Source organism: Drosophila elegans, unplaced genomic scaffold (genome assembly GCF_018152505.1).
Source record: "Drosophila elegans isolate 14027-0461.03 unplaced genomic scaffold, ASM1815250v1 contig_149, whole genome shotgun sequence".
Classification (NCBI taxonomy): Eukaryota; Metazoa; Arthropoda; class Insecta; order Diptera; family Drosophilidae; genus Drosophila; species Drosophila elegans.
In genome coordinates this window covers 13597902-13622851 of record NW_024545513.1, presented here as the reverse complement: position 1 = coordinate 13622851, position 24950 = coordinate 13597902, and the positions used below count along the sequence as shown (strand labels likewise).

General features: G+C 42.7%; 3 protein-coding genes across 10 annotated transcripts; all 3 read left to right on the top strand.

The window, feature by feature from the left end:
- LOC108140909 (alpha-(1,3)-fucosyltransferase C) lies at positions 1-5429 on the top strand. 3 transcript variants are annotated; one of them, XM_017263964.2, is made up of 6 exons: positions 1-84; positions 289-351; positions 914-1079; positions 1144-1603; positions 2307-3205; positions 4606-5429. In XM_017263964.2, exons 5-6 carry the CDS (start codon positions 2415-2417, stop codon positions 5039-5041), a joined length of 1227 nt encoding a protein of 408 aa, XP_017119453.1. In that variant the 5' UTR covers positions 1-84; positions 289-351; positions 914-1079; positions 1144-1603; positions 2307-2414; the 3' UTR covers positions 5042-5429. The 3 variants fall into 3 exon arrangements, with proteins under 3 accessions (XP_017119453.1, XP_017119452.1, XP_017119451.1); XM_017263963.2 differs by having other exon boundaries at positions 20-88; XM_017263962.2 differs by lacking the exon at positions 1-84 and having other exon boundaries at positions 105-351.
- Positions 5430-6950: 1521 nt separating this feature from the next.
- Positions 6951-12932, top strand: LOC108140893 (protein stoned-A). 5 transcript variants are annotated; one of them, XM_017263934.2, is made up of 4 exons: positions 6984-7226; positions 9004-9069; positions 9392-10774; positions 11634-12932. In XM_017263934.2, the coding sequence occupies exons 3-4, from the start codon at positions 9421-9423 to the stop codon at positions 12923-12925; spliced, it is 2646 nt and encodes an 881-aa protein (XP_017119423.1). In that variant the 5' UTR covers positions 6984-7226; positions 9004-9069; positions 9392-9420; the 3' UTR covers positions 12926-12932. The 5 variants fall into 5 exon arrangements, with proteins under 5 accessions (XP_017119422.1, XP_017119423.1, XP_017119421.1 ...); XM_017263933.2 differs by lacking the exon at positions 9004-9069 and having other exon boundaries at positions 6951-7018; positions 9235-10774; XM_017263932.2 differs by lacking the exon at positions 9004-9069.
- Positions 12933-13126: 194 nt separating this feature from the next.
- LOC108140892 (protein stoned-B) lies at positions 13127-22438 on the top strand. Of its 2 annotated transcripts, XM_017263930.2 has the most exons (8): positions 13127-13238; positions 13777-14741; positions 14805-15486; positions 16130-17411; positions 17909-18160; positions 19927-20108; positions 20289-20499; positions 21218-22438. In XM_017263930.2, exons 1-8 carry the CDS (start codon positions 13127-13129, stop codon positions 21363-21365), a joined length of 3834 nt encoding a protein of 1277 aa, XP_017119419.1. In that variant the 3' UTR covers positions 21366-22438. The 2 variants fall into 2 exon arrangements, with proteins under 2 accessions (XP_017119419.1, XP_017119418.1); XM_017263929.2 differs by having other exon boundaries at positions 13777-15486.
- The last annotated feature ends 2512 nt before the right edge of the window (positions 22439-24950 follow it).

The following is a 24950-nucleotide window of genomic DNA, read 5'->3' as shown; positions in this document are numbered from 1 at the left end:
ATCTTGTTTTCGGAACGGCTTTACGTCGGTAGTTGGACTGAATCAGCCTGTTTTTGGCTCAAGGGCTGATAGCTCGTTGTTGCGGTGGGTAAGCGATTGTAGTCCACTTCGTTATAAATCAGCATTGATGTCTGCTTTGCCGGACTGTAATCAAATACTTTTGGCTTGATACCAGTGAACATAATACGCCTTAAATCTTTTGAGAATTTTTAACAAATTTAACCTTACGTACAAAGGCCATCAAAATGTTTAAATAATGTTTACAAATGGTTAAACTTTTTTTTATAGTTGTCTGCCTATCGTCAATTGTGCTACTGATAAAATAATTTGAGGAGTTTCATGTTGATATTTGTAAGTATTTTATGTTTTATAGAACATTTTTGGAAAACTATTTTGAATACTATTAAAATACTCTGTTTTTTTAAAAGCGGACTTAAGTAATTTCTGAATAAACGGTCCAATTACAGTGTTTCAACAAATGTATAATTTTATGACTGAAAAATATTAGTTATTAGCAGTGATCTTTTATCAATATTGATATAATATGATATAATATTGATATAATTAATTCTTAATTTTTTTTTTTCATTTTTGATTTAAGAGTAACAGATCATACAATACATTTAAATAAATCTCAAATTTTTATGCTGAACTAAATTATTGTTATGTATGGCATGAAAATTTAAATAAAAATTTTTACATATAATATAATTTTACTTTTACAAAAGTAATGTAAAGTAAAAGTATTAAAATGCTCTGTTTTCAAAATAGTGAATTTAATATTTTCTTTCTTGGATTTCTGCACTGAAAGTAACTCTTAATAATATTGAAGTACGCGGCTTTCTGAAAACAGATTTTTGAAATGATTGACTTATTAGTTTTAAATAATTCTGTACCCAAAATTAATGGATAGCTTTCGCTGGAGTTTCACGACAGGAAAACACGAAAGTGCCTTGTTGTGTTGTCCTTGTTTCTAATGTCAATTGCCCGGCTAATTGAAAGCTAATCACACTCCGATGTGACGCCGACGCCTAACTTGGCGTCCAACTTGGTGCCCCCAAAGTGGGCCAGACCATAAGGTAAATACGTGAGCAATCGTAGTAATTCGTGTTCATGACAATGGGCCATTAATTTCGATTCCAGGACATCATCATATCGCCGGCGACCCAAAAGGGGCAGGCAGTGCATTAGAATAATTGCCAGAGATTGCTCTGTTCCACTGCAATTACGTGGCGAAAGTCTGGAGGCCGGGAAACAGCGAAACACCTGTCCGTGTTTCCACAGGTGAAATGCCGAATCGCCACCCCCCAATTTCCCACTTTCCCACCTTCGCCGCCCTTCATTTTCCGCATTTCCCATCGACTGAGTAACAGACCCATGTAGTTGGCTCTCGCTTGTCGCCGGAACATGAAGCAATTGGTGGATCTCGTGAGGACCTGCTTGGTCTATGGATTCGTGGTGGTGTTCAGCCTGCTCACCCGGCTCCTCAAGCGCTGCCTGGACTTCAGTCACTCGCTGGCCGTCTGAGGAGCAGCAGGAGAAGGTGGAGTCACTAATCTGGCCCAATGTTTATTCGGCCAAGTAGGAGTGTGAGTTCTGAGTGGTGAGTGGTGAACAGTCCCAAACTTATCGGAGCGACAATTAATAAGGAACGGCCTTATCGGCCTCGCACCTTTCGCCGGGGAAACTACAACTAGAAACTACAGTAGAACCAGCCTATAAGAGCCCTACAAGGATCCTTAGTATCTGGAAAGTTGTATACCTTTCCTGAATCACAAACATTTATTAACTTATTAAAACACTAACTGATTGTTTTACTTGTTTCAAATATTTAAGCCAATTAATATTTAAAAATATATAGACTTATTATTATTTTTTTGTTTAATTTTAAAATGTTAATTTCGACAAATTTTTCAAACAAATGATTTAAAATTTGTATAGAAGCTCTAAAAATGATTTTCCAAATGATCAGAAATTTAAAAAAATATTTTTATTAATTTGACCAAATAAAATTTTTTTTTTAAACTGTGTTTAGAATTGCTTGTAAAAAATATGTGAAAAGTTCCTTGATTTTTATTATATCATTTTTTATTGTATAGTAGCTCCAAAAAGAACATTCTAAATTATCACAAATTTAAATAAATAAATATTTTTATACAAATATAAAACAGAAATGTTGTTAAGCTGAGTTTGGAATTCCTTGCATAACATACTTTAAAAACAGTATGATTTATATTTTTTAAATAAATTTGTAATTAGTGAATATTAACACAGTTATTAACCAATACCATGCATACATGTTGTAGAGGTGTGCCTCCTTTTCAGTCCTTTTATTATGGAACATAGAAATCATAGGCAGAGTCCACTGTAGCTGCGGAGTAGTTGGCGTTTGTTATCTGGCCCAAGTTGTGCACATGTCGATGGCAGTTCGATCTGGTCGGTTGTGGGCTTGTAAGCAGCACGGCGCTTTGGTGCTGCTACTCCTAATCTTGGCCGCCATCCTGGTGATCCTGCACAGGGTGCTCCAGTCACCGCTCCTCAATCAGTACGCGATCCTGCAGGATCACCTGGAGCGCCGGCAGAGCGCCCCGAACACCCGATCCATCCGATCCACCCGCACCATTCTGCTATGGAGCGATTTCTTTGGTGATCCGCGTTGGAAGCTCTCCTGGGACACTCTCGGTCCGCAGCAGTTGCTCGACGAGCTCCATTGCCCGGTGTACCAGTGCAAATTGAGCAACCAGCACGACTTCCTGCCCGCCGTGGAGCTGTACGATGCCATCGTCTTCCATGCGGCGGAGATGTTCCCGCTGCTGCGACCAGTTCCCCATCAGCGGAGTGCCCACCAGGTCTACGTCTTCGCTTTGATGGAGCCGCCCGGCGAGACCAAGCACCGGCTGGACGATGAGTCCGGCTTCTACAACCTCACCATGACCTACCGCCTGGACTCGGACGTGGTCTGGCCCTACGGCCAGCTACTGGACATCGAAACGGACGCCCTGGTGGCGCCCAGTGTGCGGCCCCACTGGCGCAGACCACCAGCCGCGTTCAACGACTCGGCAATCTGGAATCTCTGGGCCGGGAAGACGAAGATGGTCGCCTGGTTCGTCTCCCACTGTGAAACGCTTTCCAAGAGGGAGATCCTGGCCAAAAGGCTGCAGGAGTTCGTCGAGGTGGACATCTACGGGAAGTGCGGAACCCTCAGGTGAGCGGATGATACAAATGGCATTACAAAAAAAAAGACTATTTCATTTCCAAAATTATTTTACAAAAAAATAATATGTATATAAAAAAATATTTGAAAACTGTTTGGTGCACAGAGAAACAAAAAACCAATTTTGATATTCACAGATATAATTTTTTCCATTGAATAATGTAAAATTGATATTAAGAAACCGACTTTTTCTATTTGAACATATCAAAGTTAGACGCCAAGTATCAAGACCAAATTGATACGGCTTTTTATCAAAATGGTTATCATTGCACATCAGTTACAAAATAATTGCATTAAATCAAACAAACAATAACTGATAATTGCTATTATTGCAAGGCATTTTCACTTTGAAATGCATATAATACATGTAATTTTTTCAAGTTTTTCAATTATTTGATTTTTGTCAATACTTTTATTCGGCACATTAAATTATAAGTTATTAATAAATTAAACAAGAATATATAGCATATATTTATCGTAGCTATTGTCAATTTTCCAATTATTTTAATTAACTTTAATAAATGCTCAAATTTAGTTGGAAAAAATTAGAAATCATTTTGAGGCCGTGAGGGAAAATGTATGTTTAAACGTTCCAAAGAACTGGAGATAAAAAATCAAATAGGCATGACAACAGGTAAAAACGTTATTTACTTTAAACAAAAATGGTGCCATAGTTTTCTTGTTGAGTTGCATTTTCTAAATCAGGGCTCCATCTGCATCAGAAAATCAAGGTCTGATCTCTGGAGGATTTTGCCGATTTAAATTTATTAACACTTATTGTTCTTTACGATGCAGTAATAGTACAGGTACAATTTCTATTAATAGCCATCCGCAAATTATCCATTTGTTTTTAGACAAATATACTTTATCCCCAGAAAACCCAAGCCAAGTAAGAAATGAGTTAATAGTGAAAAGGCACTTGCTTGTAGAAGCTGTATAACTTTTAATTTAATTTTTTAATGAAATCTTAATTATGTTTGATTTAGGTATTGGAAGGTAGTGCCATGCCTTTTTACCCATTCTAAAACTCCACTCAGCAAACACCTATACAGCAAAATGACATAAAAAGTATCGAAATGATGCACACCTTAACGATAAAATGACAATGACCTACGATCTTTAAAAAGTAATAAATATTAACAAAATCGGTTTGAAAAATTCCCTTTTTGGGTAAAAATAAGGCCTTTTAAATTCTGCCAAATGGACTATTTTTAGCCAATTCCAAGAATTTGTAGGTCACCCATTCAAGATGATCAAGTGCTAATTTGTACATTATCGATTAAGCAAAAAATACAAAAATTAATTTAAAAAAAAGTTTCTCTGGTAAGGCTCCTGAACCAGTTTAACTTAACAATTCAATCAATGATAAAAATGTACTCATCTATCTATAGCTGCGAACGTGGTGATCCGCGGTGCGAATCGATGCTGGACACGGACTACCTGTTCTACCTGGCCTTCGAGAACTCGCTGTGCGAGGATTACGTGACGGAGAAGCTCTTCAATATCCTGCACCGGAACATCATACCCGTGGTCTTCGGCGGAGCGGACTACTCGCGCATCCTGCCGCCGCACTCGTACATCGATGCCAACCGCTTCGAGACGGTGGCGGATCTGGCCCGACACCTGAGCTACGTGGCCGGCAATCCGAAGGAGTACGTCGGGTACTTCTGGTGGCGACGCCACTACCGCCTGGCCTCCAGTTCGCCCTTCTGCGACCTCTGCGCCCGGCTCCATGCCCCCGGATTTGGCCACAAGACGCAGGTCTACGGGGACATACAGTCCTGGTGGTTCAACAGTTGTCGCATGGAAAGCCAGATTGGTTTGTAATTCGAAGGGGCAGCTCAAATAAAGACTGTTTTCGGGAAGCTACCTACCTACCTTTTTTATTATCTAAAAATATATTTATATTTGAATTTTTTTAAATTAAATATTTTAAATAATTATCTTAATAACTATAAGCTAAGTAAATGCACTTTCTTTGATTTGGTTTTAATTAAAGAATTCATAAAAATATATATTCTTAAGCAAAGTACCTGATAATCGAAACTTTGATAATTATAAATTATTATTAAGACTACATTTTGATGCAATAAATAGGCTTGAAAAATTTTAAAAATGTTGGCTTAGTAGTTTTTAAGTTATTTTTTTGGTCACCATTGCTTTATTCATAGTTACTATACAAAATATGCAAAATAAAAATGTTGTAAAATTTAAATAATGATTTGAACAAAATTATCTAGGTTCTTATCTTTTCTAAATTTCGTAGATGGCATGAATTTGTTTAAATATAATAGGTTTTCTTTTAGTGTACACGAAATCGAAAGAGATAGTTGTCACCAAAAATACACAATTGGGTACGAAAGAGAGCGAGATAGCTTACGAATATTTGTGTTTGTGTACCTGTCCCATCATCTGTAGTTTTGGACCTAAGTCAACATTGTCGATTCGTTCGTTAGCCAATTGCCGAAAGTATTGGGCGGGCTGATTAAACCCAGGGCGCGGTAAGATATTCAATTTCCTTCTAATGGGGCCATGAACAACCTGCCAAACGATTTCAATTGCGATCACTATCGTATCACAGGGGCTTGGAGTCCAAAATACCTGAGTACCTGTACTTCCGATAAGTACACTCAGAAAAAAACCTGCTCTAGTCTTAAGTCGTTCGTACTTGATTTTGGATTCTTGTTTTAGGAATGTGTGTTCTTAGCTCAAGAATAAAATCAAGTACGTTTCGAACTTGACTTAAAAATAAAACATAAAAAACTAATGAATATAACAAATACAAAACAAGTTTTAATTAAACAGAAAAAATTGCCTGTTGTTAGAATATAAGGAGCAGATAATAATCTATGTACAAAATATATTCAAGCATATATTAATATAAAATAAAATCGTTTTAATAGTATCAAACAAAAACACATTATTACGAAGTTGAAAGTCCAGAAGATCGCAAATTTGTAATACACTTTACATTATACTTACGAAATTCATGATTTTCTAAAACTCTATCATATGCTTTTTTTTTATAAAATGTACCGGAAATACTTAAATTTCTTAAAAGTCTCGTTAAGCTAATTTGAATTATTTGAATATCTTTAATTCCCTTATTTTCAGATACTATCGGCTTATATATCGGTGGCAAAGCTTTTTCAAGAGAAGGAGTTTTTAATCATTTTCTGTTTAAAAATTGTTACAACTAGTTAAAGTAAAGTGCAATTGCTTACAGATTTAAAAAAAATTAAAATTCTATTTATTGAATAAAAACAAATTAGACAAAACAGGTTTTTACCAAAATTTGTCAAAGAATTTAACTGCTATTTTACATTAATTTTACATTATTTTATTCCCACCAGTTTTACTACAATTTTACTCGCGTTCCAGCCAAATTCCAATTGTAACCCTTTTTGCTTTCAGGGCTGGCTAACCAGGGATGCGCATGTGCGGCCAAAATCAAGCTCAAATGTCAAGTGTCAAATTATCGGTGACGTATATGACAGCTCTCTTTTCTCCTCCCTCTCCTCTCCCACTCTCTCTCTCTCTTACTCTCTCTCTTTGTTAGTGCTTTGGAGCTTTTGGAGCAGCAAAAAAAAGTCCTGAAGGATACGGATAGCAAAAATTCAACTGTGCGAGGAAAACTTCCTTGAAGGACAGTGCTTTTTGAAAGCTTTTCTAAAGCTTTTGCAGGATATACCGTTGGCGCTGCCACAACCTCTGCCGGCGTCGCTGCCTGCGAAAAGCACTTCCTATGGAATTCATGACATTTTATTCATTCTGTGCTAGATTTCCCGATAGTTCAAATCAGAGGTAAAGCCCCCGAAGCGAATCGGAACGAAAATACCAAGAAATTCGCTAAAACCAAACCCCAAAAGCGTTTGCTCTTTGCTAATTTACAATTTTTTTGCGAGAATATTGGGTCTAAAAAGAAAGGAGAAAAAATCGAGTGAAACGGTGTTTTTTTGCCTCGTACGAATCGGGTTCTTCGTTGAGATAAAAGTGTGCTTAAGAGTGAGACGTAAGTTGCATAATTTCCACATGCCACCAGGAAAATACTGGGGAAAAGTCAGCAACATACAATTTTTTCAAAGTGCTTAAATCAGGCTTACGAAAAATACATTTTTTGGGGCCCAATATTTGTACATACATACATATTTCTATATTTTTACATTTGTATGTAAGCGCGTGTGTGTGTGTGTGTGTGTGTGCGCGCGTGTGTGCGTGAAGTGGTGTGCGTGGGTGCTATCTCACTTCCACGAATCCGTTGTCCTGCTCGCACTTGCCTGAAAAGTGCGTCTCTGAATCATCGATTTTTCCCAACAACACAATTTTGGAAGCAGGAGAAAGAGGAAGTAGAAAGAGAAACAAAAAAGATGTAGAAGGGAAAGAAGAAGAAGGGTACTACTGCCCCCCATTTTCAGATAAAAGAAAGAGAGAGAGAGAGAGAGCGTAATAGCTGCATTCGTCTTTCTATTTTCCTCGCCTTTTGGAACATTCATTACATCCGTCAAGCAAATTTACCGTTTCGATTACGATTCGAAAACGATAAAGAAGCCAAAAACCATAAAGGAAAAAGTGTTACTCTCCTCTCTCTCTCTCTCTCTATATATATATGTATGTACATATATAAGCATATTTATATATATATATACGCTGGCGAAAAAACCAATCAAACGCTTTCAATATCAAGATCAAATAACTTTTACTTGGGCAATGTGCCAAGTGACTTGTGTGTGAAAATTAAAGCTATTCAAGCTTTCGGAAGTGCGTCAACACAAATCTAAAGACCTTCTCCTCAATCTAAGAACTTTCGCACATCACACATAAGACATTTATCTGAGCAACTATATTTTCCTGGTTCTCTAAAAGGTATGATCTGAAATTGAATATAAAGTAACTTCTCTAACATGAATTGTTCTTAGTTCAACAAAACAAAACGTGCAGTTTAATGTACTATTACTAAACCTTTTTTAATTCTTGCCTTTGGTCGCCAATAAGAAGGTATTATTCAAGTCTCGGTTGCCAATAGAGACGTAGGCGTAGACACCCATTCAATGTCTGACTATTTTGTAAACTTTCGAGATAAAACCAATTTACAAGAACGTTTTTCAAGTCTTACAAGTCTTCGTAAATAAAGTTATTTCTTCGATGATATTTACATTTAAAGGTCAGTTTCAAAATGAATTCCTCATAAAATAGTTTTTTTTACAACTCCTATAAAGAAAAAAAGAATATATATATATATATTTAAACTCATCTGTTCGAAAGAAAAGTGGTATACGCCTTAAAAACACCATTATTTTATGAAATAAATGTGGAGAAGTGAATGAAAGCATTACAAAGCCTTAATCAAAGGTTTAGTAGTGGAAACTTTAGTTATAAATACGATTATTATTATGCCAAACCAAAAAATCAACCGGCCAATCATAATGTATTGTCAAAAGTATAAACAAACAATCTGAAAATATTTAATAGATAAATGGCCACTGAATGTGTTGCCTACTTTTTCGGGCTGCGAAACTTTTCCGACTGGCGTGCTTAGTGTCTGTGTGTTGTGTGTGTGTGAGAGTGTGTGTGTGCGTGGGTTTCTGAGCTTTGACTGACTCAACTGTTGTTGTTGCGTTTTTCTTTCGGTGGTGTGTGGTGTGGTGGAAAAGCTCTGGCAATTCGGCAAGTTCACGTGTAGGTACACAATCGAGCGCTTTACACACATACATACATATATATTTATATATATATATACATATGTATCAAAATTTTCCCTACAATCGAGGTTTTTGCTGGACTTTCCTTAGGGTTTTCTTTTGTTTCCTTTCAATTTCTTAAGCAATAACGACTGGAACATCCACACAAAGGCGGCGGTGAGTGGGCGGGAGGCAAGCCGTAGTTTCGCATTATCATAAAACCCATAAAACCATCAGATTTTAGATACCCCAGCTTAGATACCGGTTCGATTTTGGAGAGAGAGACATGCATATAGCAATAGCTTACATAATACCCCCCCCGTCTGCTCCTCCCACCCGCAGTTCCAAGACCCCATCCAAAACTAGAACCAAACTGAATCCTACGTAGCCGCCGTAACTACCTCCACGTCCTCGTCCTCGTCCACGTCCACCACCATCACTACCACCACCTTATCTCCAGTTCGATCCGGAGTCAGTGAGTTTCACGACCTATTTGCAGACCGATCTCGATGTCTCCGCAATTAGATAATGCTTAAGCTACCAAAGGGCCTAAAAAAGAAAAAGAAGAAGTCGAAAAAGGATCAGGAGCTCTTCACCGAGGAGGAGCTCGAGCAGTACAAGCGCGACCTAAAGGCCAAACAGGAGGCGGCGGCCACCAAATCGGACGCCGGCGAATCCGACGGAGCGGCATCAGACGTTGAGGCCCACCACGAGCCACCAGCCAGCCATTCGGGATCGTCAGCGGGAGCGGCAGCAGGTTCGTCAGCAGGAGCAGGAGCGGTAGCGGGAGCGGGTCTTCACCAACAGGCCACTGGGTTTGCCACCCATCATCAGCAGGGCCAGGGTCAGCAACAGACCGGCGAGCAGAGTCAAGGCGGTGGTGACGAGGAGTGGGCCAAGTTCAAGGCACTCACCTCCGGTGTCGATAGCATCCTACACAAGACCCAGGACGAGCTCGATCGCATCAAGAAGGAGTCCTTCTACCAGCGCCTGCCCTCGGCCGCCGAGAAGAAGAAGCAGGAGGAGGAGGAGGCCGCTCGACGCGAACAGGAGCGGCAGGAGCAGGAGCGTCAGCGTCTGGGCCAGATCGAAGCGCAGCGTGACAAGCTAGCCGAGGCCGTTGTCCACCTGTCCGAGTCGGAGGAGGAGGCCAACGATTACGAGGCCGATGACATCTTTGCCACCGACTATATCGAGGCGATCACCAGCGGAGAGCTACAATTAGCCGTCGTCCCAGACTCGCCCGTATTAGCCGACGACGGACCCGATCCCTTTGACACCGCCTACGCCGAGAAGGTCATTGTCGGAGCCGACCGCTCTAAGGGCAAGGGCAACAAGAAGCTCGTCAGTCTCGGCGCCGCCGTCGAGGTTCTATCGGGTCGCGTCGACCGCGAGCACGCCGTCGCCCTCGCCAATCCCAAGCGTAAGTTGCGCAAGGGCATCCAGAATCTACTGCTTAGCGAGAGCGTAGAGTTAGCCGATCCGGAGGCGGATCTTTTAGCGGCCGCCGCCGCCGAGCCGCAGCACAACCTACTCGACGATCTTGACGAGGAATTGCCCGATCTTTCCGCGGCCCCCATCGATCTCAGTGTCTCGCTGCACTTGCACTTGATCAAGCCCAAGCAGCCCCTCGACGAGGAGGACGAGGAGGATCCGGATCAGGATCCGGACAACCAGCTCCTTAACCCAGACCTCGCCGAGTTCGATGCCCTCAAGGACGAGGAGGACGACGAGTTCGCCGAACTAGCCGCCGAGTCGCTGACCAAACGGGAGGAGGTCACCATCGTTAGCCAGGTGGTTCTGCCCGCCGCGGAACTGCCAACTGAAGCATTCGGCGAAGGAAGCTGGGCCGAATTCGAAGCGGAACCGGAACCGGATACAGGTGAGAAGTCCCTCTGCTAATGCTTAAGTCTGCTCCAAAAGATTACTTGAGAAGATAGGCCTGAAGAAGGTGAATTTCCATTTCGAAAAGGTTCTATTGTGTCGGGCTTTATTGAAATCTGGTGTGTTCCAGTAATCTCCCAAGACTCGAGTACTTTGAAGGTCTCTCAAAAACCTGAATTTAAAGGTTGTAAGGCTAACAAAAGTGTTGAAAGAGTCTACAGAAATCACCAGTGCTTTGAAATTACTTATTAAGGTATATAAAAATGTGCAACAATATATTTATTATCAATGAGACCCATAAGTGATTTTAAAACCGCAGCGATTTATGTAGCACCCTTTAAAAATTCATGTTAAAAAATGAAAATCGTTGAAAATGTCTAAATATCAACTTAAATTCAAGTATTTAATGACAAAAACTTGATTAAATTGAAAACAAAATATAATCTATACCACCAAACATGTAAACAAAAATTTTTGGCCTTCCAAATATTTCGATTGCTTTAATATAGCTAATCAAAATGTATCGTTCTAACTAGATGTTGGGCATTAGGGTGGATCTTAGCAATATGTACTGGTTTTTCTCACCTTGTTTTGCCACAAAAATCACTAGAGTTTAAAAACCACTCACAAAGGTGCTTAAAAGTATGCAGTGAAAAATTGAAAGTGGTTGTTTGAAGCGAATTAATCGGACTTTCGGACCCCAAATAAATTCTTGCATACCTTCAGGCACCTTTAATAGTGATTTGAAAAGCAAAAAGCTCAGCCTTTCTTAAAATAAGCACAACCAATAATCTGAGTGCCTTTAAAAGTCATAAGCTAATCAATTAACCCAAACCCAATTGTCTTTTTATCGCCAGGTAAACCCAAGCGTCCACCGCCACCAGTCCGTCCGCCCACCGGACCCCACATCGTGCCCGGCGCCATCTACGTTTCGGACGACGAGGAGGAGAATCCCGACGACGACCCCTTCAACACCAACTACGCGGAGCAGGTGATCAAGAAGACCACCGTACTCGAGGAGGACGACGACTTCGATCCGCGGGCCGAGGAGGATTCCCTGCCCACTGGCACATCCTCGCTAGCGGCCCCGACGCGTGATCTTCTCGCCGGCAGTGCCACCGATCTCAGCCAGGTGGTGCCCGCACCCTTGGCACCCACTTTGAGTGTCGACCAGGAGCCGGAGGACTTTGATCCCTTCGACACCTCGGCCGTATCGGCTTTGGTGCAGCCCAAGGCCACGGAGCTGCGCTTCTTGGAGCGCGAGCTGTTGAACAAAGACTCAGACACAGGAGGACTCAAGCACTCCCTGAGTGACCCGGACTTTGATCCACGAGCGGATCAGGCAGTCAACGAGCAGCCGACGCAGGTGAAAGTAGTAGACCAAATACAGCCGGACTTTGACGCCACCCGCCGCAAGTCCTCGCTGAGCCTGAACATCCAGGCGAAGAGTGTGGGCTTTCTGGTGCCGGCACCGGATCTCCTGGGAGCGGGTAACGAGCTGGGGGCCAACAAGAAGCCACTGACGCCGTACTACGCCCCATCCGGTAATCCACTGCAGGAGCGAGAGCGCGAGGCCGAGGACGCCGATCCTTTTGACACGTCCTACGTGCCCGAGGCGAAGCTCAGTGCCATCGAATTGAAGCACATCGAGAAGGACCTAATCTCGCAGCCGGCCACGCTGCGGCACAGTCTCTCCGACCCGGACTTCGATCCCAGGGCGCCACCCACTCCGGTCCCAGCCGAGGTGCTGCTGGCCGTCGAGGAGAACATCAACATCAAGGTACTCACACCCGCCCAGGAACGAAAGCGGCTAACCAACTGCGGCGGCGACTCCGAGGAGGACATCGACCCATTTGACACCTCCATTGCGGCGAATCTGCGGCCGGGACAGACCGAGCTGAAGCTCTTGGAGGACGAACTGCTGCCGGAGACAAGAACTGCGGCGATCACCACCGACGTCCTAGACGTCCAGAGCGACGCCCAGGAGCTGGGCTTGGGCGACAAGGTCCTCACGCCCTCGACGCACTCCAGACCGGCGCTGCCGGCCCAGGACATCGAGATCGACCCGTTCGACACCTCCATTGCCGAGAATCTAGCGCCAGGCGAAACGGAAATCAAGCTGCTAGAGAGCGAGCTGATCGAGCGCTAAGCCCTTAGACTCTACGCTCTAGACTCTAGACTCTACACTCTAGACTCTACAATCTAGACTCTGGACTCTACGCTTTAGACTCTACATTCCACACTCTAGACTTTAGACTCTAAACTCTACACTCTAGACTCTACACTCTAGACTCTAGAGAACCAAAGTTCTTATAAACAAATCGAATTCGAAAAAGCAAAGGCGGACATCATGGCGAATCCCTTCTTGATGGACGACGACCTGGATGGCTGCGACATGGCCGCCAATCCGTTTCTCATGCAATCGGAGCCGGAATCTAGTACGGATAATCCCTTTGGAGCAGGTATGTGGCAATGCAACTTATATTTTGTATACTCAATAAAAAAATAGTCACTAAATAATTGTTACAGTATATATAAATGTATACAAATTTCTGAATAAGATGAGAATTAAATTAATACCACGAAATTAACAACATAACACTTATGTGATTTTAAAATAAAGGCTCAAACTTCAGTTTTAAACTCTTCGATATAGAAATGAGACTGAACAGTTTAGGGGTTACGTTAATTAGTATTGAATTAATATTTATATTAACACTAAATTTTCATTTTTTTTTTTTAGGTGTAGACAAGTGAAGATTGATAGAATATGAAGGGAATATGTTGAAATTGAGAACAAAATATTTGGACTTACTACGTTTGGTGTAGGAATTATATTATTTAGTATTGAACTATTACTTATACTATAATACTGACTGTAGTTTATTTTCAAGACTCACTTATCAAATCTAAAATTTCACTTTTTTATGGTGATGAGAATATGCAATTTGCCTCCTTTCTTGTTGCCAATCAATAACATTTCCCAATCTTTCCATTTAGCCACTGGTGCCTCCAATCCCTTTGCCTTCGGTGGCGATGATCTCGAAGCGGAGCCGGAACCGCTGGAGGCGGAGTCGGAGGCAGCCCGTGACAATGATCTCGATCCGGCGATGAGTTTCTTCGGCACCACCATCGAGGCGGAGGACGATGCGCTGAGCCTGAAGTCGGCCGCCGAGGAGGAGGACATCGAGGGTGGCAAGAGGCCACCGCAACAGCAGCAGCAACAGCACGCACACCCGCCCCCGCCACGCCCCCAGGCGCCACCGCAGAGCACCCAGGATCTGATTAGCACGGTGTCCAGTCAACTGGAGGAGACCAGTTCGGAGCTGTTGGGTCGCATCCCGGCCACCCGATCGCCCAGTCCGGTGTCGATGCGGGATCTGCACTCGCCCAGTCCCACTCCCGACTCCGGGCTGGCCGACCTGCTGGACGTGTCGGTGGACAGCGGTTCCAGTGGAGTGGTGGATCTAATGGGCACTGGCGTTGGATCTGGCGCAGGTGTTGTGCCCATGGACAATCCGTTTGCGGTACCCACGGCAGTGCCGAACATACAGGCGGCAGCTCCGTTGCCCGCCACACCGGCAAAGCAGCCGCCACGCCCACCACCGCCACGTCCCGCTCCGCCACGTCCCACGCCCCCCGGGCAGGTGGCGGCGCCGCAAAGACCACCACCACCGGTGTCGGCAGTGGCTGCGGCTCCTCCAGCCGCAGAGGATGACCTGCTGGACATGTTCGGCACCACGGCAAGCAGGCCGCCCAAGCCACCGCCACCCAAGTCCAAGGAGGACATACTCAGTCTCTTCGAGCAGCCACAAGCACCGCCAGCACCCAAACCGGATCTGCTGCATGACGATCTGCCCGAGACGGCGAAACCGGAGGATGGTGGACAGGAGGAGCAGCGGCATCAGCGGGATCAGGAGGAACGCCATGGAGACGGAGAGGGCAGCAACTCGCGGGATGAGCCGGTATTTACATCCCTGCTGATACGACCGGACGAGAGCACCCATGACATAACCTCCCAACCGCAGGCGGCCACTGGATTGGAGCGACAGACGGGGGCCAACAACCACATGGCTGCACCGCCGGAAACGGCCAGCAGGCAGAGGGCGCCCACGCCGGACATCGAGATCACCACGGTGGAGGATCTGCCCCGCTCCGATGACGAGGATGAGCCGGAGGTCAAGCCGGAGCCAGTGAAAGAGCCGGAGCCAGTGAAAGAGCCGGAGCCACAAATCGAACCGGAAACGGAAACGGAACCGCAACCGGAAACCGATCCACCCATCTCCGATCACAGTCCGCCAACGGAATCGCTGGTGTCCACCGCCCATGTCGTCCTGGCCGAGGACGAACCAGAGCCAGAGCCGGAGCCAGAGCAAATGGACACCGGACTGGACTTCCCGGTGGCCACCAGTGGTCTGGCCAGCGGCCAGTTGTCCGCCAATCCCTTTGCCAGTCCCGAGGAGGAGGAGCAGGAGCCCGCCTTCGCTCCCGTGGTGGTGGCCAACATCTTTGCCGTGGACGATCCGGAACCGGAACCGGAAACGCAACCGGAAAGGGTGGAGCCGCCCAGCTATGCGGCCAACATCTTTGCCGCCGAGCCGGACGAATTCGATGCCTTCTCGGCCAAGTTCGACTCGGTGAAGAAGGACAACATCAGCATCCTGGACGGCTTCGGGGGATCCGGAGCCATAACGCCCACGGGCGGAGATGGTGAGTTTTTTGGGCAGGCGGTTCGGAAATCCGAAAATGTATGCACAGTTTTTCAGCTTATGGAAATAGCAATCAAAAAACAATTTAAAAGCTTATTTTAAAAATTTTTTCGTAACGCTTATACTATAAACTAAATGGAGAGAATATCATAAAAAAAATGTATAAAATTTTAATTTTAACGTTAATCAGATATGAAAAATAATTTTATTTTAAATGGAATACCAGGTTTTGGTTATTTTATTAGATTGTTATAAAATCATTTATCATGCGTTTTAAGGAATAATCAACTTTTTTCAACTTCCTTAAGAAACTTAATAATTATTTTTAATTTTTATTTTTCAAAACATTTATTATTATAATATAAGTAACAAAACTGTTCTATATAGTATGTCTTTTTAGTCTATGTGCATTAATTAATTTAACCTATATTCCACTTTCGGAATAGATTTAAATATTTAAAGTATTTAAATTATATTGAAACAACTTAAATATATTTAAAATAAATAGAACCCATCCCATATTTTCCACTTTAATGAAATAATTTTAATATAAGGTCCTGCAACTTAATATGTATAGTATTTAATATTATGATTTTAGAAGTGTAATTGTGTACTGGCGTTAACCGAGGTGTTCCATTTTGCAGCTTGGGGTGACAGTGCTTTCGGATCGTCCACGATCTCGGCGAATGCCTTCGGGGACACCAATTCGGCGGCGGACGACGGATTCGGGAACGAGGACGACGAGTTCTACGCCATGCAGGCGCCGGCACGTTCCGATTCCGTGGAGTCGGTGGACAAGGAGTTCAGCGTGGTCATCCGGCCCAAGGCGGAGGGCATTGGCGGTGTGGCTCCCCAGCTGGCGCCACCACCGCCGCCGGCACGAATGGCACAGTCGCAGTCGCAGGCACATTCACAGAGTGCATCACCGCCGGCCGCCACGGTGAATCCCTTCGAGGATGTGAGCGGTTTTCCGGCACCTGGTCCACCGGCAACCGATGGCACCGCCATGAAGCGCTCGGACTCACAGGACACGCCGCAGACACCGCTGTACGATGAGGATGTGTCGCAGCCGCTGGAGGAGTTCCCGCGACTGCACTACATGGGACCCGGCTGGGAGATGCAGTTGCGTCAGCCCAACAAGAAGAAGATCACTGGGCAGCGCTTCTGGAAGAAGATCTTCGTGCGCCTGGTGGTGCAGAACGATGTGCCGGTGGTGCAGCTGCTCAACCAGGCCGGCGACAAGCAGCCCTTCCAGGAGCTGCCCCTGCAGCCGTCGTACTCCGTGTCGGAGATCGGGGCCCAGCAGTACGACCAGTTTGGCAAGATATTCACGATGAAGCTGCAGTATATCTTCTACAAGGAGCGACCCGGCGTGCGGCCCGGTCAGGTGACCAAGGCGGAACGGATCACCAATAAGCTGACCAAGTTTGCACAATATGCCATCGCCGGCGACTATGAGGGCGTGAAGGAGTTCGGCAGCGACCTGAAGAAACTGGGCCTGCCCGTGGAGCATGCGCCGCAGTCGTCGCAGCTCTTTAAGATCGGATCGATGAACTACGAGGACATGAAGCAGTTCTCCGTGTGCATCGAGGAGGCACTGTTCAAGCTGCCAGCCCTGCGCGAGCGGGCACTCACCTACAAGATGGAGGAGGTCCAGGTGACCGCCGTGGATGAGATCACTGTGGAGCAGGACTTCGAGGGCAAGATCCTCAAGCAGATTGCCCGGGTGCGACTATTCTTCCTCGCCTTCCTCACCGGCATGCCCACCATCGAGCTGGGCGTGAACGATATGTGGCGGCAGGGGAAGGAGGTCGTCGGCCGGCACGACATCATCCCGGTGGCCACCGAGGAGTGGATCCGGCTGGAGGCCGTCGAGTTCCACAGCGTGGTCAATCAGCAGGAGTACGAGAGAACGCGTACCATCAAGTAAGTGCTATGTAGATTGGCATTAGAGTGTAGAGTAATCAATTCTTCTTACAACACAAGAAACAAAAATAATTAACCAATATTTGAAACTTAAAAGCTAAGCAAGAGCTTAAATAAATCAATAAACATAGGAACAAGTATGCAAGTGAACAGGAGCAAATGAACAGCTAACCAAATGAACAGCTAGAAGGCTAATGAACAGCTAAGCAATTGAAGAGCTAAGCAAATGAACAGCTGATCGAATGTACAGCTGACCAGATGAACAGCTAAGAGGAAATGAACAGTAAGGTTAATGAACAGCTAAGTAAATGAACAGCTAAGCTAATGAACAGTTGAGCAAATGAACACCTAAGCAAATGAACAACTAATAAACTTGGCAAAAGCGAGCGCGTAGTTAACAATTAAAAACATAAGATAATATTAATAATAATAATATTACTGATGAATGGGTCTTCTACAACTGATATTAAACCATAACTATTGACATTCCCCCCCAGATTCCAACCGCCCGATGCCAACTACATTGAACTGCTGCGCTTCCGTGTGCGTCCGCCTAAGAATCGCGAACTTCCGCTGCAGCTGAAGGCCACCTGGTGCGTCACCGGCAACAAGGTGGAGCTGCGGGCCGACATCCTGGTGCCCGGGTTCACCTCCCGCAAGCTGGGCCAGATCCCCTGCGAGGATGTCTCGGTGCGCTTCCCCATTCCCGAGTGCTGGATCTACCTGTTCCGCGTGGAGAAGCACTTCAGGTGAGCATCTCTGGCGATGACTAACTTCTAGCACTAACCATACAACATATAGACTGGTCATTTCATACGACGCATTTGGACACAAAAATTCGGACCGCGGAAGGTCCACCGCTCTCACAGCAGCAGGTCCATGCACTTCGTGTGCGTTCGGGTTTTTTACTCTCTCATTCTTATTCTCATTTTTATGCTCGCGCACTCATTGCACGAGTTCAGTCGTTCAGTCGCAGAGAGGCGCTTTTCGAAGAAGGCTGTCCTGCGCTTGAATTCGTCTTTGTATGTATGCGTGATCATGCATTCTCATACACGGGAGCATGTGTGCGTTTATTTCATTTCGGCGCATTAAGAATATTTTGTCTTTTGCCACTTTTCAAACTTGGTACCCTAAGAATATGGGCGTATTTACTATTGGGTTATAATATAAATATTTATATTATATGTTATAATATATTTTTTTAATATTTCAGCATACATTCTATTTTTGTTTACAAATTCAAATCAGTGGTAGCAGTAAAATGTTTTACATATATGTATGTATTCGAATTTATAGAAATCAGTCCACTGAGATGGGAACAGGGCATATCGCAGTCGTGTCACTTGAAACACCGACTGCTCTTCAGTGGTTGAGAAAACTTCAAACTAAATAAATTCTTGTCGATGTTTTGCGAGCGGTTGGTGCCTGCATACCCTACCGACGATTGCTTTTCAGGGGAGCGGGCTTTTAGGACACTTGTTTTAAATGTTATGTTTAGTGATCTTTGATTGATTTATTTTTTAATGATTCGCAGTGTTATTTTAATTGTCTTTAAAGAATTCGTTAAAATTCAAGATATTGGTACAATTAAAATCTAAAATTATAATCATTAAAATAAATTATTATCATTTGTTCCATTTACATTTTCAAAAATATAAAAAGTATTTTATTATTTATTACTTGTTTAAAGACAATTAAAATAACACTGCGAATCATTAAAAAATAAATCAATCAAAGATCACTAAACATAACATTTAAAACAAGTGTCCTAAAAGCCCGCTCCCCTGAAAAGCAATCGTCGGTAGGGTATGCAGGCACCAACCGCTCGCAAAACATCGACAAGAATTTATTTAGTTTGAAGTTTTCTCAACCACTGAAGAGCAGTCGGTGTTTCAAGTGACACGACTGCGATATGCCCTGTTCCCATCTCAGTGGACTGATTTCTATAAATTCGAATACATACATATATGTAAAACATTTTACTGCTACCACTGATTTGAATTTGTAAACAAAAATAGAATGTATGCTGAAATATTAAAAAAATATATTATAACATATAATATAAATATTTATATTATAACCCAATAGTAAATACGCCCATATTCTTAGGGTACCAAGTTTGAAAAGTGGCAAAAGACAAAATATTCTTAATGCGCCGAAATGAAATAAACGCACACATGCTCCCGTGTATGAGAATGCATGATCACGCATACATACAAAGACGAATTCAAGCGCAGGACAGCCTTCTTCAAAAAGCGCCTCTCTGCGACTGAACGACTGAACTCGTGCAATGAGTGCGCGAGCATAAAAATGAGAATAAGAATGAGAGAGTAAAAAACCCGAACGCACACGAAGTGCATGGACCTGCTGCTGTGAGAGCGGTGGACCTTCCGCGGTCCGAATTTTTGTGTCCAAATGCGTCGTATGAAATGACCAGTCTATATGTTGTATGGTTAGTGCTTCTAGTTTACTTCTGGTCATCTAATAACATTTCTTTCCCCTGGGGCTGGAGCAGATATGGTTCCGTGAAGTCGGCACATCGGCGAACGGGCAAGATCAAGGGCATCGAGCGTATCCTGGGCGCCGTGGACACGCTGCAGGAGTCACTGATCGAGGTCACCTCCGGACAGGCCAAGTACGAGCATCATCATCGGGCCATAGTGTGGCGATGTCCTCGTTTGCCCAAGGAGGGTCAGGGTGAGTATACATATGTTAGATGTCTATCTTTGTAAATCAATTTCATTTATACCAAGTTAGTATTGCCAGGCGGGTTGGGTTGGCAAGTAACCTTTTTGGGCTGAAATATAAACTTAAGGCTTAACCAAATTCAATCAAATGGGTACACTGTATATTAACCTTGGCCCTTCTTCTGGCTAGGTGCCTATACCACACATCAGCTGGTCTGCCGCATGGCCCTCACCTCGTACGACCAGATCCCCAGCGAACTGGCGCCATACGCCTTCGTGGAGTTCACTATGCCCGCCACGCAGGTCTCGCATACCACCGTGCGCTCCGTGAGTGTCCAGGATTCGGATGCCGATGAGCCGCCGGAGAAGTACGTCCGCTACTTGGCACGGCACGAGTACAAGTGAGTAACTTCCAATCATTCAATTGAAATGGTTAACCAGCTTAACGATAGAAGTATTTTTTTTTAGTTGTAAAATATTTTATTCGTTGTGGTTAGAAATTAGTTTAGTTTTAAACTATTTTATTAATGTTATTAATTATTTAAAAAAATAATATTAAATGGAACAGATTGTAAAAAGAAATAATGAAATAAAATGTTATTTAATAATGTTACCTAGATCTTATCGATTTGATTGTTTTTAATTTTAAAGCTAATATTATCCTATTCATTATTTGGTTAGAACAAAGTTTTGAATGAGCTCTATAAAATTTAGCATTTACCCTTACTCTAAATAAAATATGAGAAAACAAAATAAAATATTTATAAGGCTTACTCAATTAGTTTGGCAGTATATAAAAATACTATGTTTTCTTATTAAATTGACCTTATGACCTTTTGAGCTTTATATATTTTACAAACAAACAACGAACATACACTTTAAATTCCGGTTAAGCTTTAGCTTAAGTTAAACTTACCTATTATTTTGTCATGAAGTTAATTATCTTAATATCTTAACATAAACATTAAGAGTTATCCGGCAGCTAGAGTTAGCTAAGTGATTGTTTTCTTGACTATCCTAACATACACTTTAACTTCCGGTTAAGCCTTAGTTTAAGCGAAATTTAAGGAAGTCAGTGAATAGAGTACATTTACTAACCGCAAATCTCTTGCCTTTCAGGGTTGGCATCGAGACCACGCACGGCGAGTCCACGAACGCGTATCTGGCGGCAACGCGTCCCATTCGCGAGGAACCTCCGAGCACGGCGGCCTCCAAGGTGACGGCCTCCCCGGTTCCGCCCAGCGATTCGGACACGGACTCCAACTAAGCTGGATTGGAAATGGAATTGGGAGACTCCCAAATGATTTGAAAGACGGCGGCTTTCTGTAGATATTCCTCGTGCATGGTTTACCCAATCGTTCTTGTTATATACATATTATACAATACGCATAGATATATATCTGAACCCTAATATATGCATATATATTTTCGTGTGCGTCTGCCGCAATTTCCCCCTCTAGCTTGTGCAGCGTGTTCACCGCGTCGGGTTAGGTAAAGATTAGTTGACAATAATGTTAAGTGCAGCAGCTGAAGAGCGCGAAGATTACGTGGCAGACGATGATACAAGTAGATGAGATGAACACTGTGTAAAAAGCCAAATGAACAAATGAACGAAGATCGAGACGAATGGATCTGATGGATCTGATGGACACGTCAACGGAGGAACCGATAGCCAACGCGTCCTAGGTATCCTTTATCCTGTAAACCGCATAGCCACAGCCATAATCACATGACATTACCTAGCCTAGCATAAAAAACCAACTTATCTGCGTTACTTGTAGCCATACGGTCACGTTAAAGTTAATCGATATCAGACCAGAATCGTACGTACAGTAAAACCCATACATATGCATAGGGATAATGGTTATAATCTCAAGTCATAAAAACAAACACACACACACACGAAGCATATATATATATATGTATATATATATATATATATATACTATATACTAAAACTGATGTAATCTGTAGTAGGCAGTAAGCGAGGGAAATGAAAAGCAATTTCGCCATACATCGTTCTACGAACCAAGGCTCAAATTCACATAAGGGTAACCAATACTGAAACGAGCTGCCAGCCTTACATAGGGTTTTCCAACACTGGGTCGAGCTGCCAGCTTTGCATAATGTTAACCAAACACTGGAACAAGCTGCCAGCTTTACATAAGGTTAATCAACATTAGAGTGTGCGGCCAGCTTTACGTGACGTTAATCAACCCTGGAGCGAGCTGCCAGGCTTACATAAAGTTAACCAACACTGGCCAGACTACATATGTGGCAAGCGCAACTTGGTACTATCACTAACCATACAACATATAGACTGGTCATTTCATACGACGCATTTGGACACAAAAATTCGGACCGCGGAAGGTCCACCGCTCTCACAGCAGCAGGTCCATGCACTTCGTGTGCGTTCGGGTTTTTTACTCTCTCATTCTTATTCTCATTTTTATGCTCGCGCACTCATTGCACGAGTTCAGTCGTTCAGTCGCAGAGAGGCGCTTTTCGAAGAAGGCTGTCCTGCGCTTGAATTCGTCTTTGTATGTATGCGTGATCATGCATTCTCATACACGGGAGCATGTGTGCGTTTATTTCATTTCGGCGCATTAAGAATATTTTGTCTTTTGCCACTTTTCAAACTTGGTACCCTAAGAATATGGGCGTATTTACTATTGGGTTATAATATAAATATTTATATTATATGTTATAATATATTTTTTTAATATTTCAGCATACATTCTATTTTTGTTTACAAATTCAAATCAGTGGTAGCAGTAAAATGTTTTACATATATGTATGTATTCGAATTTATAGAAATCAGTCCACTGAGATGGGAACAGGGCATATCGCAGTCGTGTCACTTGAAACACCGACTGCTCTTCAGTGGTTGAGAAAACTTCAAACTAAATAAATTCTTGTCGATGTTTTGCGAGCGGTTGGTGCCTGCATACCCTACCGACGATTGCTTTTCAGGGGAGCGGGCTTTTAGGACACTTGTTTTAAATGTTATGTTTAGTGATCTTTGATTGATTTATTTTTTAATGATTCGCAGTGTTATTTTAATTGTCTTTAAAGAATTCGTTAAAATTCAAGATATTGGTACAATTAAAATCTAAAATTATAATCATTAAAATAAATTATTATCATTTGTTCCATTTACATTTTCAAAAATATAAAAAGTATTTTATTATTTATTACTTGTTTAAAGACAATTAAAATAACACTGCGAATCATTAAAAAATAAATCAATCAAAGATCACTAAACATAACATTTAAAACAAGTGTCCTAAAAGCCCGCTCCCCTGAAAAGCAATCGTCGGTAGGGTATGCAGGCACCAACCGCTCGCAAAACATCGACAAGAATTTATTTAGTTTGAAGTTTTCTCAACCACTGAAGAGCAGTCGGTGTTTCAAGTGACACGACTGCGATATGCCCTGTTCCCATCTCAGTGGACTGATTTCTATAAATTCGAATACATACATATATGTAAAACATTTTACTGCTACCACTGATTTGAATTTGTAAACAAAAATAGAATGTATGCTGAAATATTAAAAAAATATATTATAACATATAATATAAATATTTATATTATAACCCAATAGTAAATACGCCCATATTCTTAGGGTACCAAGTTTGAAAAGTGGCAAAAGACAAAATATTCTTAATGCGCCGAAATGAAATAAACGCACACATGCTCCCGTGTATGAGAATGCATGATCACGCATACATACAAAGACGAATTCAAGCGCAGGACAGCCTTCTTCAAAAAGCGCCTCTCTGCGACTGAACGACTGAACTCGTGCAATGAGTGCGCGAGCATAAAAATGAGAATAAGAATGAGAGAGTAAAAAACCCGAACGCACACGAAGTGCATGGACCTGCTGCTGTGAGAGCGGTGGACCTTCCGCGGTCCGAATTTTTGTGTCCAAATGCGTCGTATGAAATGACCAGTCTATATGTTGTATGGTTAGTGGTACTATCCATAGCCATCAGATACACTTTAAGCTTTATGTATACCATTGATTTAACGATAAATTTAGAGATGAATTCAAAACTCCAAGCGAACACGAAAACTTAAACGGAAATGCATATTCAAATGTTATTGTTGTGAATCAAATGAAATTATATTCAAACTAAACTAAAAAAGTAAAGGTAAACCATATAGGCAAATCATCTTTGTTGAAGCAAAAAGTACTTTAAATCATATGAGGAAAACAAAAAGCAAAACCTAACGTAAAACTAAACAAAGATATTCATAACTATATGCCATACGTATTGATTGATAACTGATTGATTGAGTTTACTAGCAAGATTGCATAATAATAGATTTGTTAATTGCGTGTTAAATGAATATATTCTATGATCCCAGCTTAACCACCTCCCAAAACGTTTGCCTCTGTTCGATTTCCCATCCCCTCAACTCCAAGAACCCAACACTTTACTACACTTACCATGTCAGACCTACTACTACGAAAACACTTCGAACGACTCTCAATGGAATCACGATTTATTGATAATAGAGAATGTGTATATTGTACCCCTAAGAAATGAATCTTCATTCATATATTATGTATGTTACATTATTTACCTACGTTTAATTCTACATATATTATATATCGTCTATAACATATGTATTGTATGTACAATAAAAACAAAAAAAGAAGAAAACCCATGCAAACAGACCGATCGGTTGACAAAACACTCTCACATGTTATATTTATATATTAATTATACAAAAATCGACGGCTCCGCCGCAATATGTACCCCCGATCCGATCCGATCCGAATCGGACTGAGGACGTATACTGCGCCGGGACTGGTCGAAATTATACAAATATGCGGCGCAAGC